Source organism: Mauremys mutica, chromosome 4, assembly GCF_020497125.1.
Source record: "Mauremys mutica isolate MM-2020 ecotype Southern chromosome 4, ASM2049712v1, whole genome shotgun sequence".
Taxonomy (NCBI): Eukaryota; Metazoa; Chordata; order Testudines; family Geoemydidae; genus Mauremys; species Mauremys mutica.
Window position 1 is genome coordinate 130,377,606 of NC_059075.1, and position 19,127 is coordinate 130,396,732.

General features: G+C 55.7%; 2 protein-coding genes across 5 annotated transcripts in view; both read right to left on the reverse strand.

Annotated features, from left to right (window-relative positions):
* LOC123369342 (maestro heat-like repeat-containing protein family member 7) overlaps nt 1-19,127 on the reverse strand; it is a 1,253,347-nt gene that overhangs the window by 973,210 nt on the left and 261,010 nt on the right. The window lies entirely within an intron of this gene.
* The window catches only part of EPS8L3 (EPS8 like 3), a 40,676-nt gene that overhangs the window by 14,012 nt on the left and 7,537 nt on the right, over nt 1-19,127 (reverse strand). The window contains exons 1-6 of one of the 3 annotated variants that reach the window (XM_045014841.1): nt 12,932-13,011; nt 10,707-10,854; nt 3,971-4,032; nt 3,468-3,541; nt 825-889; nt 271-429 (exon numbers count right to left, since the gene is read on the reverse strand). In XM_045014841.1, coding sequence (XP_044870776.1) covers nt 271-429; nt 825-889; nt 3,468-3,541; nt 3,971-4,032; nt 10,707-10,841 — 495 coding nt within the window. In that variant the 5' untranslated portion in view covers nt 10,842-10,854; nt 12,932-13,011. Of the gene's footprint in view, nt 1-270; nt 430-824; nt 890-3,467; nt 3,542-3,970; nt 4,033-5,862; nt 6,278-10,706; nt 10,855-12,931; nt 13,012-19,127 lie in introns of those variants that run through there. The other 2 variants (XM_045014842.1, XM_045014843.1) reach the window with 2 other exon arrangements.

The window sequence follows — 19,127 nt, forward strand, 5'->3', positions numbered from 1 at the left end:
GGGAACGGGGCAGATCAGCAGGACAGTGGGTGTCTCTGCTCTGCTGGGGATCCAAGCTCCTCTCCCACATGGACATGGGGTGTGTGTGGAATCCTATGGGCCAGAGGCAGCATTTCCTGCTAGCCCTATGGCAGGGGATGAGGGTAAGCCCCCCGAAGCACTCTGCTTTCTCCCCCAAGACCCCAAAGAGAGTGCATGCTGGGGGGAGGGGGCTGGGCCCTGTTGGGAGGAGGGGAGGTGGCTGAGATGGGCTGGGAGACCCCCATGCACCTTGGTCTCGATGTCGCTCAACAGCAGCTCATGGCCCTTCACTTGCAGGACCATGTCCTGTCCCCAGACCCGTCCCTGTGCGTCCATCATCTTCAGCCGTGCCACACAGTCATCCACGCCACGGATGTCCTTGGAGTCCACGTGGACGGTGAGCAGGTGCTGGGGACACAGAGCACAGTGTCCAGGTCCTCCCCAGTGTCCCCCACCCCAGCCCCTGACCGCAGGAAAGGGGATGTGTGGGGCACCATGCAACCTGAGGTGAGGGGTCCCGCGTGACATGGCTGAGCAAGGTGGCAGTGGGTGGTACTGGCCAGTGCAGAGCACGAGGTGGGGACGTCTCGTCTGCATTCAGTTGGGAACCCAGCCAGAGTTCAAGCCCAGAGGAAGCAGCGTGCACCAGCATCACCAACCTGGCACACCAGAGCATGCTGGGAAGGCCCCTCCCCGCTGGGGTGAGATGACAGCGTGGGGACAGCTGGTCATGCTCTGATGGGTGGGTGTGCACAGGGCATTTTCTACAGGGAGGGAAAACAGGCCATTTGGGCTTCTCCTACCTCCACACGGTGCTGGAAGTCACTTTGCTGCTTCAGTGTGGAGAGGGTGTAATCCTTGCGCTGGCCTGCAGGCAGAGACGGGCAAGAGGAATGAAAGGGAGAGGCAGAAATCTGGGGAGAAGAAGGGGCTGGCTGACGGGAGCAGTGGTGCAAGTAGAAATCATTTCTTGCCGGTGCTGCACTCATGGGAGGGACAGAAGGGAGGGCACTTGACCCCCCCCCCCATGTGACTCCACCCCACCCCCAAACCGGGGCCCCCACACTCTCCCTGTCCCCTCTGACACCCCACTTACTTGTCTAAAATTTTACAACAAAATGATGCCTTTGGACCCCTGGTGCCACCTGTACTTCCACGTGTCACTGAGGATCCAGCAACACCCCACACTGAAAACTTCTTAATTGAAAGAAGGATAGGAAGTCCAAACTAAACTTCTGCCAGCTTGCCTTTATCTGAGGGTATGTTCACTACCAATCGTAAACGCTGTAAAAAAACCACCCCCCACGAGGGGAGTAGCTCCCAGCGCTGGTGCTTTGTCTACACTGGCATGTTGCAACGCTGAAACTTGCAGCGCTGGGGGCGGGGGTTCACACCCTGAGTGAGAACGTTTCAGCGCTGTAAGTGGCAGTGTAGACAAGGCCTAAGTATTGCTCCTCGCCAGGCACCAGGAAAGCAGAGATGCAGCGCCATCTGGGTGTGATGGGAAAGAGGCACAGAACTGTGTGTGCCATGTGCATCTTGATAGAGCTACAGCTCACACAGTTGTATTATTTTCCTCAGCCTGATGTACAGGAGGGGCAATTGAAATCAGCCCGGCAGAACGTGCATGAGAACTGCCTCTGGGCAGAAAAGCAATTGATCAAAATCACATTCTCTGATCTCTTGGGGCCAAATCCTGTTCCCACTGAAATCAAAAGAAGTTTTGCTATTGAATTCAATGGGAACAGGCTTTGACATTTGGAGAGGAAAGAACAAAACCACTCAAGCAATGGCTATGTTGCTTATACCACAGGTATCAAAGGCTGCTGACTCATGTGAGAAAGCCAGCAGAGATCTGATCTTTGTCTGTTGCAAGGGAGAAATCAGCAATCAATGAGGCTAGAACAGTCTTTGGACCATAACCAACTCATAAGTCCATCTGCAAATAGGGTGACCAGACGTCCCGATTTTATCGGGACTGTCCCGATATTTGCTTGTTTGTCCCGCGTCCCGACTGATGTTCGGTCGGGACACTGGACAAACAAGCAATTTTGCCCTCTGCTCCCGCGCACAGGCGAAGCCCGGAGGGGCTCGTGCTCCCCCACCCCGACTCCGCCCCCTCCTTCCCCCATTGGATCCCTCCCCAAATCCTCTCCCTGGCCCCACCGCAGCCCCGTCCCCTCACTGCCCCATTGGATTCCTCCCCAAATCCCCGCCTCTTCCCCAAGCACGCCATTCCTTCTCCCTCCCAGGCTTGCGCCGATCAGCTGTATGGCGGCGCAAGCGCTGGAGGGAGGCCTGGGGGACACAGGGGAGTGTGAGGTCAGTGAGTCCAGCCTGGCCCCGAGCGCAGGCAGGAGGGTGAGATGATAGCTGCAGGGCAGCCCCGGGTCCGGCCTGGGGAACTGGCTCCCTGTACACGTCCATGGTTGGGGGTGGGGGGGCAGCAGCTGTCCGCGCGGGGACTCCGACGGGGCTTCACCTCCCGCCACATGGAGGCAGCAGCAGCCCCGTTCATTCCCCTGTGGGGCCCGAGCGGGACAGGGGAGCTGGAGCCTGCTGTCCCCACTCTGGGGCCACCCGTGGTGCTCTGCGGGGCAGGTGGGCCTGGGCCAGGCCCGGGCACACTCAGGGTGATGGGATTGCACCGCCCTGCAGGGCGGGCTGTAGGGAAACCCCGCCCCGGGGTGGAGGCAGAGGCAGCACCATTCGTTCCCCTGTGGGACCCGAGCGGGACTGGGAGGCTGGGGCCTGCTACCCCCACTCCGGGGCCTCCTGTGGGATTGCACCAGCTGGGCACCTTCCCCTAGGGGGGGAGGTGGAGAGGAGGCGAGCTGGTGAGGGGGAGGGGCGCTCTGGCGGCTTTTTTTTTTCCTCCACCGTTCCCCCCCCCCAACATCCCGATATTTTCAGTTTTGTCATCTGGTCACCCTAGCTGCAAAGGATCAAGGAAATATGAAGGCTCCAGATTACCTTAAAGTCCTCAGTCCCTTGGTTAGAATGCTCCCATCAGTATATGTTTATAGCCCAGAGGCTGGAGCAGGAATCAAAAACACTGTCTAAACACCTTCCATTCCCCCCACCCCTCCCCTCTTGAGAACTCCTGACCAACTTAACAGCACAATACATATGCTAACAAACTGAAACAAAGGCTTTGTTTAAATTTGTTAGCATATGTCTTGTGCTGTTAAACCCATATAAAGAATAAATGCCCTCCCTAGCAGCATTCTGCTCCTTTAAGGAGCAAAGTGCAGCTCCATCCCTACTCCACAGGGGCGGGGCCAGCCTCCCCAAGTCTTTCCGGTACCCCATACCCACTAAAAATCTCTTGCCGGTACTGCATACTGGAGCATACCACCCTATTTGCACTCCTGCACGGCAGGTGCGAAGACATGAGGGAGGAGAAGGGGATGGGTAGGCTGAAAGCAGGAGGACGCTGGTCTTACGATAAATGGCTTTGCTGCTGGGCCTGGATGTGCTGTTGGCTCTGATGAAGTCTGGGCTGCCATTGCTGAACTCACTGCAGAGAGGACAGACATACAGACACCTGGTGCATAAGATCTGCCAGGCTCCCAAGGACCCTCCTCCCTCCCCCCGAGCTTGGACCCTTGCTCCCCAGTGCAGGGACCTGCTGGCATGTGCCAGGTTGTGCAGCGGAGCTGGGCGAGTGGGGTTTGATGACAGTCGGCCTTTGCCTGGCCCCCACCGGCCCGTGGGGAATCTCAGAGGGTGCCTCCCCACCCAGATGGGGAGATGCAGAGAGAGCAGTGCCTGGGCCCTGTTTGGAAGATGCCCCCTGTCCCTCAAGTAGGCTGCTCTGCCCAAGAGCCCTGGGGATGGTCAGAGAAGCAGCTGTCAAATGGAGCATTGATTGTACTGTGTGCCTGTGGGGTGGGGGAGCAGGGTAGGGCCCCCCCCCCCGGGAGCCCTAAGAGAGATGGGCACTCACTTGTACTGAGACTCGGTCCCGTAGCCAAAGTGTTCCATCATAATCGGCCCAGAGAGCAGGCCCTGCAAAACAGAAACTTCAGAGCCCACACCCAGGGGATGGGATCAGCTGCGGGAGGGCAGGGCAGAGGGAGCTGAAAGGAGGCAGGCCACAGTAGTAGGAGGATCATATGTCCCATTTTGGCCAGGACAGTCCCTTTTTTAAGCCCTGTCCCAGCAGTCCTGACTTTTCTGGCAAGAGTGGGCATTTGTCCCGATTGCTCTTGCAAAGCTGATTAGTGGCAAGAGCAAATGGGCCAAATGCCCACTCTTGTTAAAAGAGAGTGGGGTGCGGAGGAATGTGCATGGCGGTGATGCCAGCCCGGCGCAGGGGGAGAGGCAGGGCTCAGACAGGGGCAGGCAGGGCTCCCACCCCCGCCTCTGCTCCCTCGGCCCCAGTGCACACCAGACACTGATGCTACCTGGCCCTCCCTCAGTATAGGGGCACACCCTGATCCATGCAGCCCTGCTGCAGGGAACAAGGGGCTTCCAAAGAGTGAGGTTTGGAGACTCCAGGAGGGTTGGAGACTGGAGCCATCATTATCCAGTGGGGGAGCCCAGGGAGGAGAGCTAATGATTTAGCCTTCGCTAAAGGGCTTCAGCTAAACTCAGTCCCTGTCCTCTTCCCCAGCTTCTGCTCCTCAAACTCTTACCTGCTCCACGACGGGCTGGATCTGCCCAGAAGGGGAGGGGACAATGCTAGGCCAGCTGCCCGAATTACCCCAAATGCCTTCCCTCCTGAAAATAGATCCCCAGGATGTTTGGAAGGACTATAACCTCTCCTGCTTCAGGGTGTGAGCTACCCTTTAACTAACGGGATCAGGTTATTTCACAATTATCCATTGGGGAGGGGGGTTTCTTGCACCTTCCTCTGAAGGGGCCGGCGCTTCCATTAGGCGACCCTTGGCAGTCGCCTAGGGAGCCAAGATTCAGGAGGCGGCATTTTGTGCGCTCCCTACGGGGCGTGCGGGAGCTTCCGGTTCGCTCCCATCGCGCCGCCGAAGAAGGACCTTCTGCCGAAGTGCTGCGGAAAACAGCAGCAGGCAGTTGAGCAGCTCAATGACTGCCGCTGTTGCCTGCGGCATTTCGGCGGAGGGTCTGTCTTCGGCGGCGCGATGGGAGTGGAACCGGAAGCTCCTGCGCGTCCCGTGGGGAGCGCACAAAATGCCGCCCCTCCAAATTCTGTTTAGGGCGCCAGAAACTCTGGTGCCGCTCCTGGGCGCTGGGCAGTGCCAGAGCCAGGACACTAGGCTAGATGGGCCTCTGCTCTGATCCCATATGGCAATACCTCTGCTCCTGTGTCACAAAAGCTTGGTCTCTACTGAGCCCCGTAACTAATCAGGCCTCCATTCTCGCCCGTTCCGTCTCCTCACAGCCACTGATGCCACTTATCAGACAAGCGCTGCAATCAATCCAAGCCCTTCCTGGCCAGCTGCCCTGGCTCTAGCAAAGAGCACCAGGAAGTTCACGGCGTCACTGCCCTGCCAGCCATCTTGCTGTTAAGAAGCCCCAGATGAGGCATTTTCCCTGCAGGGTTTGAAATGCTGGAGGGAGGGCAACTCGCCTGGTTTGAGAGGGAGATTCCCCTTAGTAACCATGTGTCTGAGTTGCTGCTGGTTAACTCCAGCTCATATCTTTCCCCTTCCAGAGCCACGTCACAGCACACCACTGCCTGCCAGCCGGATTCAGACAGCAGGAGCTTTTCTCCAAGCAATTAGCTGCTCCTCAGAGTCTTCTCCCTGGGGAGCCATCATCAACCTGGACCTGCCTGCTGCTTACTCCTCCCTCGCTAAGGGTTTGGAGCAGCACCTGGTGCCAGAAGCTGGCATCTAGAGGATACTGCAAGTTGGTTACCTGGCAGGTTGTCGGGACGATGGCAACTACCCGTTCTCCAGTGGGCGATCACAGGGGCATTCTCTCCTGGAGAAAGTCAGGGGAAGAGAAGGGGGCCCGGAGCTGCGGCTTGGACAATCTACAGCTTCAACTGCAGACTTTGATCTCCCCAGCTCTGGACTCGCTCTCTTGGTAACCGGACCCAGAGGGAGTCAATCATAATAATCTCGTCTGACGTGTGACACAGACACCACGCCTGCTGCTCTTTGGTCTCTCGCATAGGGAAATTAACCACCATGCAGGTCCCTGCTGATACACAGCAATCCTAGGCTACAGCAGCTTCAGAGCGGACCATCACTCAGCTCTATCCCTGAACCTCCACCCTCATTGTCAGCACCCTGACTAACCCAGCTCTGGAGATCCCTGCACAGCAGACCTCCCTGCCCTGATATCCCTCCCCTCCCACGATGCCATGACCCTCACACACAGCTCTGCTGGCTCCCCTCCTGTGATCATCCTGCCCTCCAGCACTTCCTCCTCATACAGAGCTGAGCTCCGGGCATTGCTCTGCCAATGGCGCTGAATCCTGACCCACTTTGCCACTCCATTACTGGCAGTTTCTGGATCACATGCTGGTTTTGTGACGCCACTGGGGATTCATTCACTAGACCCGTTTCACATGTGGTTTATTCTGCATTCGGGCTCACAGCCCTCTCCCTGGCAAGCTATTAACCGATGCTGGAGGGGGCTTCTCCAAACCAAACTTAGCCCCACCACCTGCTGGTTCTTCAGCACAGCTCCTCCCTCACTCTGCCTTTCCCAGTCACCTCCCAGCAATACGGTGTCTCCAGCACTGTCCTTTCCCGTCCTGGATAGGACCCTCCTCTCCATTTACCCTCAGGCTCCTGGTCTCCACCCCTCAAGACGCGTCCTGGGCTCTTCCCTGGCCTTCGCTTCTCCACAGCGATGCCTTGTTGATAGTGTGGACCTTGGACAGACCTCCAGGGTTTAGTTGTGAGGACAGCACCTCCCTTGTTTTCCTGACAACCAGCAAATACAAACCCCAGCAACTCATTCCCCTGCCCCAGCACAGGCAGGGGCAAAGCACCACAGGAGTGCCTGGAGATTGCACAGAAGTGTTGGCTTCTCCATCAGGGGCTTAGCAGCACCGCAGAGTGAGGGGAGGGCTGGCCTCAGACTGCAGACCCACACCCCTCTCCGTCTCCTCCTGCTGCCCCTCCCCAGAACACTCGCCCCCACCTCCCCCATCCCATCCCCTTCCCATTCTTATTTGCCTCTCTATTCTTTCCTCCTCACCCTCCTGTGGCTAGAGTAGTCAGGATGGGGTTAAACTAATAGCAAAGAGGGAGGGTAAAAAAAGTGAAGATATGAGCGCTCAGCTCAAAAATCAAGATGCTGAGAACAAAATGAATAAAGGCACCAAAGGGCAAAATAGAATAAATTCTTGAATTGCCGATACACTGATGCTAGAAGCCTGGGTAACAAACAAGAGGAATTGGAATTGCTCATTTATGAGCATAAATTCCATCTAGTTAGTATTACTTAAACCTGGTGGGATGAGTCACATGACTGTAATGTTAAAACCATTGTTATAACCTACAGGCCCAGGGGATTAGCGGGGGGCTGGGAGCAGCCCGCTCCACTTCCCTCACCCCGGCCCCAGTCGTTTCACTCAGGGGAGGTGGCTTGGGGGAAGGGATTCCCCCCCACACACATTCACTAGCAGCAGCAGGAAGCGGAGCAGCCCAGCCCCAGCCTGCTCTACTCCGCCACCTCCCAGCCATGGTGCTCCGCTTCCCGCCGCCGGTGAGTGCTGGTCCTTGTGCCCATGCGCAGGGTATAGCTGATCGCCGTGTGTGGTGTCGGGGGGGAATTCCCCCCCACCCCCGCAGTCAGACTGGCAGTGACTTGGGGGTTCTCACCTTCCCCAGCAGAGTGGGGTGTGGGTCACTTGCCAGGATTATCTGGGTGTCTCCCACTTAACCCTTTCCCTGCCATTGCAGAACCTCAGGCGCTGGTGCCCCTCAGCCCCTCCTGGTCTCAGCCCGTGGCACGTAACAGTCCAGTCTGCCGGGGGCTGTGGCACTTCGGTCTCATTTTGGGTGCTGGGTTAGTGTGGGGGGGCAGGGTGGGGCTGGTGATCTGTGACATACAGGAGGTCGGACCGGCTGAGTTGCTGGTTGCTTCTGGTCTGAAGCTCAGGATACAGCCGGCTGAGCCGGGGCGGTATAGGGTCTAGGGCCCTGCCCCGGAACGTGAGGTGAAGAGTCCTCCCAGAACTAGAGCCTGATTGACCCACATGAAGGATGAGCCATTTCTGTGCAGGGCCCAGCCAGTCCACGAGCCAGGCACTGGGCTGGTGCCTCTTAGGGCTGGTCTATGGGCCTCACAGCAGCTTCAACTGCCCAACATCAGTCCGTGGCTTAGACCTGTACCCTGACTGAGCGCAGGACAGACTCCACAGCCACAGGCTTCAGCTTGCTCTCACCCTGCCCTCACGCTTGTCTGGCTCCCAGCACTGCATGTGCCTTGTTCTGACCTCAACTCCTGATTCCAGCTCTGAGCGCTGGCTCTGGGGGGTTGTTGGTAGTGGAATCCAGGCCCTATCAGTCCACCAGGCTCTGACCCCCGGCCCAGTGATCTAACAGCTGGGGATGCTTAAGGCTGCCTTCCCTGGGCCACTTCCTACCACTTCCCTGCAATGATCCCAAAGTCTCCATCTGGGTCTGGGTGGTGTGATAGGTATCTGTTCACCACCAGGCACCTCCTGGCAGCTGCGGGCAGCAGGGCAACTTTCTTCCTTTCTCGGGCAGTCACTGCCTCCTCCCGTGGTATGGCCCCCATTCTAGGCCAGCGCCATCTTAGGACTTTCCCCATGGAGTGTGATGAAGTGAGACAGTTCTTAATGTTTCCTCTGAATAGTGTAGGGGGTGCCTCAGTTTCCCCTATGTATTTCTTAAGTTTCTAGGTGGTGGGATAAAGGCCAGTGTGCATAAATGGCCAACACTCTGTCTCCTGGCAACTAATGCCCGGGGCCCTTCCCCCCGCAAGGTGTCAGCTAAAGGTGTTGGAGAATAAAGGAATCAGGTGACCTCCTGGCCCGGGAAAGAGACAAAGGCCAGAGAGCAGGGGCTGGAGAGAGTCAGTTGGGAGCTGGCTGGGGACGTGCAGTGAAGTGCAGATGTGGGTGTCTGGCTCACTGCCCCCCAAAATGGACCTGGCTAAGGGGTCCTGTTCTCTGTACCTACAAGCTCTGTTTTAGACCGTATTCCTGTCATCTAATAAACCTCTGTTTTACTGGCTGGCTAAGAGTCACGTCTGACTGTGAAGTGGGGGTGCAAGACCCTCTGGCTTCCCCAGAACTCTGCCTGGGCAGACTCACTGTGGGAAGCACATGGAGGGGCAGAGGATGCTGAATGCTCCAAGGTCAGATCCAGGAAGGCGGAAGGTGTGTGAGCTTCTTGCCCTGGTGACAGTCTGCTCATAGAGAAGAGACTTCACCTGAGTCCTGATTGGCATCATAGGGAGCAGTTCCAGAGCATCACCCAGGGACTCCGTGAGATGGGGGTCATCCACAGTACAGGGAAATGAACAAAACTCAGAGCCCATATGCGAGGGAGAGGGGAACGCCTTCCTCTCAGGCTGTGTCTGTGTAAGGCCTTCCCTTCCCTCAGCTGTCACGGGCAGAGATTCTGCCTTTCCCTCCACTCTCCTCTGCTGGAGATGAAGGTCACAGGTCTGCTCTCTTCCCTGGGCTGCCCCCAAACCAGCCACTGCCCTGCCTTTTAACTCCTCCTGCAGCTGGAGCATTTCCTGCAAGTGTGGTGGTGCAGAGAAATGGCTGGGCCCAGAGCAGCTCCTTAACCCCTGATTGCCCATTATGAGGTTTGTGCACCCCATTGCATCCCCAGTGGTTGTCTCTTCTCTAAAGTGACCAGTCCCAGTCTTTTGAATATGTCCTCATAAGGAAACCATTCCATATGCTTCATCGTTTCTGTCGCCCTTCTCTGCAGCTTTTCCAGTTCTAATAGATCTTTTTTGAGATGGGGCAACCACATCGGTACACAGCATTCAAGGTGCAGGCATACCATGGATTTATATAGTGGCATTATGATATTTTCTGTCTGATTCTCTATCCTTTTCCTAATGAGTCCCAACATTCTGTTTGCCTTTTTGGCTGCCGCTACACATTAAGTGGATGTTTGCAGAGAACTATCCACAATGACTCCAAGATCTCCTTCCTGAGTGATAACAGCTAATTGAGACCCCATCATTTTATATGTATAGTTGGGATTATGTTTTCCAGCGTGCATTACTTTGCACTTATCAACACTGAATGTCATCTGCCATTTTGTTGTCCACCCAGTTTTGTGAGATCCCGTTGTAACTGTTCTCAGTCTGCTTTAGACTTAACTATCTTGAGTAGTTTTGAATCATCTGCAAACTTTGCTATCTCACCTTTTACCCCCTTTTCCAGATCATTTGTGAATATGATGAACAGCACAAGTCCCAGTAGAGAGGACAGGTCACCTCACCCGGGACACCCCACCCCTATTGGTCATATCTCCTCTTGGGGGTGGGTTAAACACAACAAGTCCTGCATCGTGGCAGGGGGCTGGACGAGCTGACCCTGCAATCCCGTCTCACCCTGAGGTTCTGAGTGCTGCTGAATAGCACCAGGAGAGAGTTTCAGCGTGTTCTGGCTCGACTATAGCACTGGCTAGAGTCACGCTGTCTCTCTTCAACCCAATGACTAGACCCAGTGGGAGGCTGAGAGACCCCCCCCTCAGGCCGTGATGTGGACATACAGCGCTCCCTCTCTTGCTGCAGGGGCTGGTACTTACGGCCAAGGGGGCAATGCCAGCCTCTCTCTGAGAGATGTCATGATGCTGACACAGAGGCTGCTCCCGCAGCCTGTTGAGCAGCTCCCGTAGGACCTTTCCCGTGGTCTCGGGGTGGGACGTCAGCATCCTCAACATCTCCGCAGCAATGCTGCAAAGGGAGAGAGCCAATGGCACCTGGTCAGAGTCCTGCCAGCCTCCTTCACCTTCCTGGCACCAATGCTGGGTCTCCCGCCACTGGCCAGCCCTTTGTTGCCCTCCTGCTGCAGTAAGGCCCCCATTGGCTGGTGCAAGCTTCATGGGGCCGGATCTGAGTGTCAGCCCCAGGGGAGGCCAAGGGATGCCGTACAGGGTTTTGCAGATTGGCCTGTCTCCAGGGCAAGCCAGCCTGCAAAACCCTCCAGGAGAAGCAGCAGCTCTGCAGGCAGCAGGAGATCTCTGGAGGGTTCTGCACTCCCCTGTCCCTGGCAACACGACCAGTCCAGGGGACCCAGAGTGCAAGCAGCGGCAGCCCCAGCCCTGTACCTGTCACATGACAGTAAGCAGCCCAGCAGGGTTCTGACCACCTCCTCGCTGTGCTGGTAGCCCAGCAGGAGAAGGGCCCTGAGCAGTTCCTGCTGGGCCAGCAGCTCGCTGATAGAGTCCAGGTTGTGGTACATGCTCCTCAGAGCCTCAGACTCCTGGAAGGGAAATGGGTAGAGGGGGGCCTTGGCTTCTTCGTGCTCCTATTGATCTGGGGTGCAAGGGACCTGCTGCACCTGAGAGCCATCTACCATCCCACATCCTCTTCTCCAGCCCCAGACCTAGAGCACAGGACCAGTTCCTGGCTTATCGATTCATAGACTGCAAGGCCACAAGCGGCCATGGTGATCACCTAGATTGACCCCCTCCTCCCCCCCCCCCGCATAGCACAGGCCAGAGACCTGCCCCCCAATAATGCCTAGCACCCAGAGACAGAGACACTCATGGATGGGCTCCCCCAGCAGGGTGTTCTCACTGCAGCTCTTACCCACTCCAAGTTTGGGCCGGGGACCCCCAGGATCACATGCAGCATGTGCCTGGCTGCCACGGAGTCATGGACTCTGATAGCATTGAGGAGGAAGTCCATGCACTCAGACGGGTGAAAGTACTTCCCAGACTTCTGAAACAAACCTGCCAGTGAAACCCCTTTTGCTGCCCAGCGCGGTTCCAGTCGGTGGCTGAGCAGCCAGGACTGGCTCAGCCAGGAGTGCAGGCAAACCCCACTTTGCTGGGACAAGGCTGGGTTACTGCATCTGGGCAGCACAGTACCCAGCCAGCAATCAGAAGCTGTAGTGTATGGCAGAGGCCAGCATGGCAGTGCACAGGGGCACAATACTGTGCAGCACGGATACACTCTCTAGTGCTCAGCAGGGGTTGGCACTGATGCACAGATACAATGATGCCTTTTATTGCATTAATCTCTGGGGAAGCTCCCACCACACCTGACAAGGAGCGGGGAACACGTTTGGGTGAGCTCCAGTGCATCTTGGGATGTGGCATGTAGGCAGGCATATTGGGCTGCATTAGTAGAAGCATTGCCTGCAGATGGAGGGAAGTGATTATTCCCCTCTATTTGGCACTGGTGAGGTCACATCAGGAGTGTTGCATCAATTTGGGTCCCCCACAAGAGAAAGGATGTGGACAAATCAGAGAGAGTCCAGCAGAGAGCAAGGAAAATGATTAGGGGCCTGGGGCACATGACTTACGAGGAGAGGCTGAGGGCACTGGGCTTATTTAGTCTGCAGAAGAGAAGAGTGAGGGGGGATTTGATAGCAGCTTTCAACTACTTGAACAGTGGTGTAGCAGGGTGCACACTCAGCAACGCAGAGCCTCCTGCTGGTTGTTCAGGAGTTAGCTCATCCCAGTCTTGGAGTGCCTCCTGCTGGCCGGCGCTGCTGTCCCTACTTCTCTTTCATTATCAGTCTCCACCACTATACTCCAGGCCCTGCATCCCTCCCGTCCCATGGTGCCCTATCTCCTGGGTACTGCCCCATGGCAGTACCCCCACACTCTGGGTCTTCCCTCCCAGGGGAACCTGAATCCCCTAAGCCCACCTTGCAGCAGTGGCTACTGGCAGTCATCATCTAGTCATCTCACTGGGGCAAACCGCAGTCTGTAATGGCCCCTCATCATTGGTAAGGGGGTTGGACCTACTGCCTTTCCCTGCAGCCCCAGTACCTCCCCTGGTCTTTAGCCTGGGGACTCACCTGACCCGAGCTTCCCAGCTCTGCCTTCCTGTCCGCAGCACTGCTCTGCTTGAGATACCCTGTGCTCCCAAGCAGCTAGGCCCTTCTCACTCCAGGGCTGGAATAAGCCTGATCCAATGCCTCACTTAGGCCTTATATCAGGGCCAGCTGTGGCCTGATTGAGTGTGGCCACAGCTGTGGCTGCCTCCCCAATCAGCCTACCTCAGCTGCCTTTAACCTTTTTCCCTGGGAGTGGGGTAACTGCCCCGCTCTGGGGGGGTCCAAAGAGGATGGAGCTCGGCTCTTCTCACTGACGGCAGATGACAGAACAAGGAGCAATGGTGTCAAGTTGCAGTGGGGGAGGTTTAGGTTGGATATTAGGAAACATATTTCACTAGGAGGGTGGTGAAGCACTGGAATGGGTTACCTAGGGAGGTGGTGGAATCTCCTTCCTTAGAGGTTTTTAAGACCCGGCTTGACAAAGCCCTGGCTGGGATGATTTAGTTGGGTTGGTCCTGCTTTGAGTAGGGGGTTGGACTAGATGATCTGAGGTCTATGATTCTATGAGGTGGAGTGGGCCATAGGCAGGGCGCTGGCCCAGCTGGATGGGGTCAGTCACACTCCTGGGTCTGTCTCTTCCCCCTGACTCCTAGGGTGTTAATTCCTGACTCCTGATAACTCTGGGCACAACAATCCCATGAAGCACTGACTGTAGTTACCATGGCGATATCGCTGGTGTTGGTGAACCAGAAGGTGTTCTCGACTTGCCAGTCCCTGAGAACCTGTAGATACTCTTCACTCTTCTTGTCAAAGGTGTATCTGGTGAGGAGGGCCATCTGGTTGGCGATTCGGAGCTGGAGACCCCCTGCCGAATAGATCTTTCGGCCCAACAGATCCATGCGCCTCGCTTCCTTGGACTTCGGCGCAGGGGCTGGCTGACCATGCCTTTCCCTGTCGTTGACCGACTGGACCACTAGCGAGTCTGGTGCAGGATGGGTATATAAGTACTCGTATCCCGTGGGGGGGACGGAGTACTTTCTTTCGACACCGCGGGCGGTGGGAGGGACGGACGCCGGTGACTGCCAGATGGTAGTGGCGTTTTTCTGGATAGTGCGGATGAATGGCAAGGCCACCCGCACTGGAGCCTCCGCTCCAATCACATTTGTCACCGGGTCCTCGTCCTCAGTGACCTCCACTACCGGTAGGTCGATAGCCTTCGCCACCCGGCGAAGAAGGTCCTGGTGGGCCCGTAAGTCAATAGGCGGAGGGTCTGCCGTAGAAGCCCCCGCCACCGCCTCGTCTGGTGAAGATGACGAGGACAGACCTTGGACCACCACCTCCGCAGGTGGGTCCTCAATGGGGTGGGCAGCTGACTCGGACCGTGGATGCTTCGCGGGTTCAGGCGGTAACTGGGCCTCACCCGGTAATGGGGGTGCCCTGCTGACAGTGGCCTCCGGCACTCTGCGCTCGGAGGCTGGGGTCCGCTGGGGGCAAGGTAGCCCTTGAGCTTCGTATTGGGCCCAGGGGACCCAAAAACCCCACTGCTGTGCCCCGTGGACTTGGCCGTGCGGGGCCGCCTGGAGATGGCCATAGCTGTCTGCCCGCGAAGCTACCGATGAGTGACGGGATGGCCACGAAGGTGCGGAGGCGCTGACAGACTGCGCCGTCGAAGCTGGCAGCATGTCCCCGGACGGTGCCGAGGGTCGGTGCCGGTCGTCGCGGTACTGAGATGGCGAGCGAGACCATCGACTGCCGCGGTGCCGGGAGCTTGACCGGTGCCGGGAGCTCAACCGGGATCTCGACCGGCGGTGCCGGGAGCGGCTTCTGGAGTCACGGTGCCGGGACTGGTGCCAGGACTTGGACTTCCTGCGGTGTCGACGGGACGGTGATCGGGACCGTGAGCGTCTCCGGGAGTGCGACCGGTATTGCGATGTTGAGCGGTACCGGGACTGCGACCGGCGTCGAGAGGGTGAACGGTACCGCGATGGAGAGCGGTGTCAGGACCTGAAGCGGCGCAACGGTGACCGTCTTCGGGACCAGGAGCGAGACCGAGTCCTGGAGCGCCGTCTATCCCGTCCGTCAGGGGAAGGGGGCCGCATCATGGCCGGCTTGCCCGCTGACTGAACAGCCCGCACCGGCAGTGCCGGGGGCCGGAGGCTCGGTGCCTCTGTGAGCTCGATGAGCTCTCTCGCCATCGAGAATGTCTCGGGCGTGGACGGGAGATGCAGCTCGACCGCGGTTGGCACCGGGGAGCAGAGAGGTACCGGACTCGACGGCTCTTGAGGTGCCGGAGTCAACGGGACCGTGCACGGTTTGTGCACTACCACAGCCGGTGCCGGAGGTGCCGGTGATGGCTGGTAAGCTGTCCCGAAGCAGGAGGCTTAGGAGCCGAGTGCGCCGTCTTCCGCTTCCTCGGTGGAGAGAGGGAACGGTGCCGGGACTTCGGTGCCATCTGCGAAGATCTAGCAGCGTCGGTACTGGGGCGGCTCGGTGCCGCTGGTGCGCTGCGCGCCGAGGACGGTTTCGGTGCCGCCGGGGACGGCGCAGGAGGCTGAAGTGCCGACTCCGTAAGGAGCTGCTTGAGGCGAGAGTCTCGCTCCTTTCTGGTGCGCGGCTTAAACGCCGTGCAGATCGGGCACTTATCTGTCCCGTGAGATTCCCCGAGGCAGCGCAGGCAGGAGTTGTGCGGGTCGCCCACGGGCATGTGCCGCTGGCAAGCCGCACAGGGCTTAAACCCCGGTGCCTTGGGCATGAGTCCGCACCGGTTATGGAAGAAGAGGGGCAAACCCCTCTAATTCCCCTACTATACTATAACTAACTAAACTTATTCAACTAATCTAACTACTAAACTAAGTTAACCAACTATGTACAGAGAAGAATGGAGAAACGCTAGGGCTGTGGAGCACTCCACTGTTCCAACTGGCCGTCACGGGCGGTAAGAAGGAATTGAGGAGCGGACGGGCCGGCTGGGGTATATATCCGGCGCCATAGCGGCGCCACTCCAGGGGGCGCCCAGCCGGCCCGCCGGAGTTGCTAGGGTAAAAATGTTCCGAAGAGCCGTGCACGCGCGGCGCGCGCACCTGACTGGAATGCATAGGAGCAATCACTCGAAGAAGAACTGCTGGAGCCAAGAGAGACAGTGAGGTACATAGAGGAGACTTTTAGGGATGCAGTAGAGTGGTTCCACCCCCAGTCTGACAGCCTCTGTACTGCTGAGGAGGGTGAAAATTTCCAGGAAGCAGAACATTGAGCTAGAGCAGAGGGAGATGATCCTGTAGTTGGGACCTACCTTCCAGATGAAGTCATGATGTCCTCTCACACTGAGGCTACCCCACCTAAGGGGGGAACCCCACTTACAAAGAAAAAACAGGTAATAGTAATTGGGGATTCAACCAATAGACATATAAGCAGTTGGGTTTATGATGACTGGGAGAACCGCATGGTAAATTGCCTGCCTGGTGCAAAGGTTGCAGGTATAACAAGACATCCAGACAGACTTATGTGCAGTGCTGTGGTATGTAATCTAGCGTTTAAATCGGCCTCTGTATGAAATAGCTAATGTGACAGTGAATTTTTAAAAAGTCTCCAGATGTGATCCCTAGTAAGCCTGACTTCAGTACCAGGCAAATTGCTGAAACTTCAGGAAAGAACAGAATTATCAGACACATCGGTGAACACAGTTTGTTTGGGCAGAGTCAACATGGCTTTTGTAAAGGGAAATCATGCCTCACCAATCTACTAGAATTCTTTGAAGGGGTCAACAAGAATGTGGAGAAGGGTGATCCAGTGGACATAGTGTACTTGGACTTTCAGAAAGCCTTTGACAGGGTCCCTCACCAAAGGCTCTTAACCAAAGGAAGCTGTCATGGGAGAAGAGGGAAGATTCTCTCATGGGTCAGTGGTTAAAAGATAGGAAGCAAAGGACAGGAATAAATGGCCAGTTTTCACAGTGGAGAGAGGTAAATAGCGGGGTCCCCCAAGGATCTGTGTTGAGACCAGTGTAGTTCAACATAGTCATAAATGATCCAGAAAAAGGGGTAACCAGTGAGGTGGCAAAATTTGCAGATGATACAAAATGACTCAAGATAGTTAAGTCCAAAGCAGACTGCAAAGAGCTACAAAGGGATCTCACAAAACTGGGGGACTGGGCAACAAAATGGCAGATGATATTCAATACTGATAAATGCAAAGTAATGCACATTGGAAATCATAATCCCAACTATACATACAAAATTATGGGGTTTAAATTAGCACTCAAGAAAGAGATTTTGGAGTCATTGTAAATAGTTCTCTGAAAACATCCACTCAACATGCAGTGGCAGTTAAAAAAGCAAACAGAATGTTATGAACCATTAGGAAAGGGATAGATAATAAAACAGAAAAATATCATAATGCGTCTATATAAAACCATGGTGCGCCCACACCTTGAATACTGCGTGCAGTTCTGGTCGCCCCATCTCAAAACAGAGATACCAGTATTGTAAAAGGTGCAGAGAAGGGCAACAAAAATGATTAGGGGGATGGAACAGCTTCCATATGAGGAGAGATAAAAAAGACAGGGGGCAAGTCTACACTTCAAACACTGTATCGCTGTAGCTGCACTGGCGCTGTAGTGTTTACGTGAAGATGCTCCTATGCCAACAAGCTCTTAATCCACCTCCCTGAGAGGCGCTAGCTGAGTCAGTGGGAGACGCGCTCCTGCTGACAAAGCGCTGTCCACGCAAGGAGTTAGGTCAGTAGAAATATATCGCACAGGGGTGTGGATTTTTCACACCCCTGAGCAACGTAGTTATAACAATATAGGTCTGTAGTGTAGACTTTGGACCATTTAGTTTAGAAAACAGATGACTAAGGGGGGGATATGATAGAGGTCTATAAAATCATGACTGGTGTGGAGAAAGTGAAAAGGGAAGTGTTATTTACCCCTGCACATAACACGAGAACTAGGTGTCACCCTATGAAATTAATAGGAAGAAAGTTAAAAACAAATAAAAGAAGGAATCTAGTCACACAATGCACAGGCAACCTGTGGAAAGTGTTGCCGTGGAATATTGTGAGGCTAAAAGTATAATTGAGTTCAAAGAACAATTAGATACGTTTGTGAAGGATAGGTCCATCGGTGGCTATTAGACAAGATGATCAGGGCATGCAACCCCATACTCTGCATGTCCCTAAACCTCTGACTACCAGAACCTGGAACTGTATGACAGGGGATGGATCATTCAAAATTTCCCTGTTCAGTTCATTCCCTCTGAAGCACGAGGGACTGGCCACTGTCAGAAGACACAATACTGGGCTAGATGAACCATTGGTCTGAGTCAGTATGTCCATTCTATATAAGTTATGACAAGTAGAATATGGATAAGGGACGCTAAAGCCATCCGGGGAAACTCCATGGCTTGCAGGACTAAGGATAATAAGGAGGTTTTTTTAAAAAAGGGTATTAGGAACAAAAGAAATCTTAGGAATGGTGTAGGCTCTATTACTAGACGGAGACTGTTTAAAAGGATGCAGAAAAAGCAGAAGTGTTCAATAAATATGTTTTCCATGTTTGGAAACCCCATGTCAGTGTATTTAGGGAGGACAAGGGGTGCTCTTATATTTTTGCCACAGCATGAAGGAGTGGAGGTGGTGAAGTCCATCCACAGCCTATTGGCAGATCTCCTGCTCCTGCTTCGCACAGCACAGAGTGAGACACCCCACCAGCTGGCCCAGGACTCTGAACTCCTCCACTCCCTGATGGAGAGAGGGAGCAAAGGGAATCACTCGCCCCTGCAGACCTAGCGCAGCGAGTCCCCCTGGCATTGCCCTAGCAATGGGTTAGAACCGGGGAGGCAGAGACCCACCGCAGAGAGACTGGGGACAATGACAGCAGGAGGAGCCGTGGGGCCCATCACCAGGGGCTGAGGAAAGCTCATCAGGGATGGGGAAATCTGGGCAGCAAAGTCAGCAAACGCTGCCCCTGAATGGGGACCCAGGTCCAGTCACCATCTCAAGGGCAAACTCCTAATCCCAGCCCTTTCTCCCACCCCACTCCCTTCTCTGACGTCAGGCCCAGGAACTTGGGGTCACCTTGGACTCCTCTGCTCTGCATCCTGCCACTCTCACTCCATCCTGGAGCTCCCCAGAGCCCTCCCTTTCTGCGCTATCCCCAGCCTGCTGGCTTTCTCCCCAGGCTGCAGCCTTGTCCTCTCAACTCCCCCTCCTGCCAGCCCTT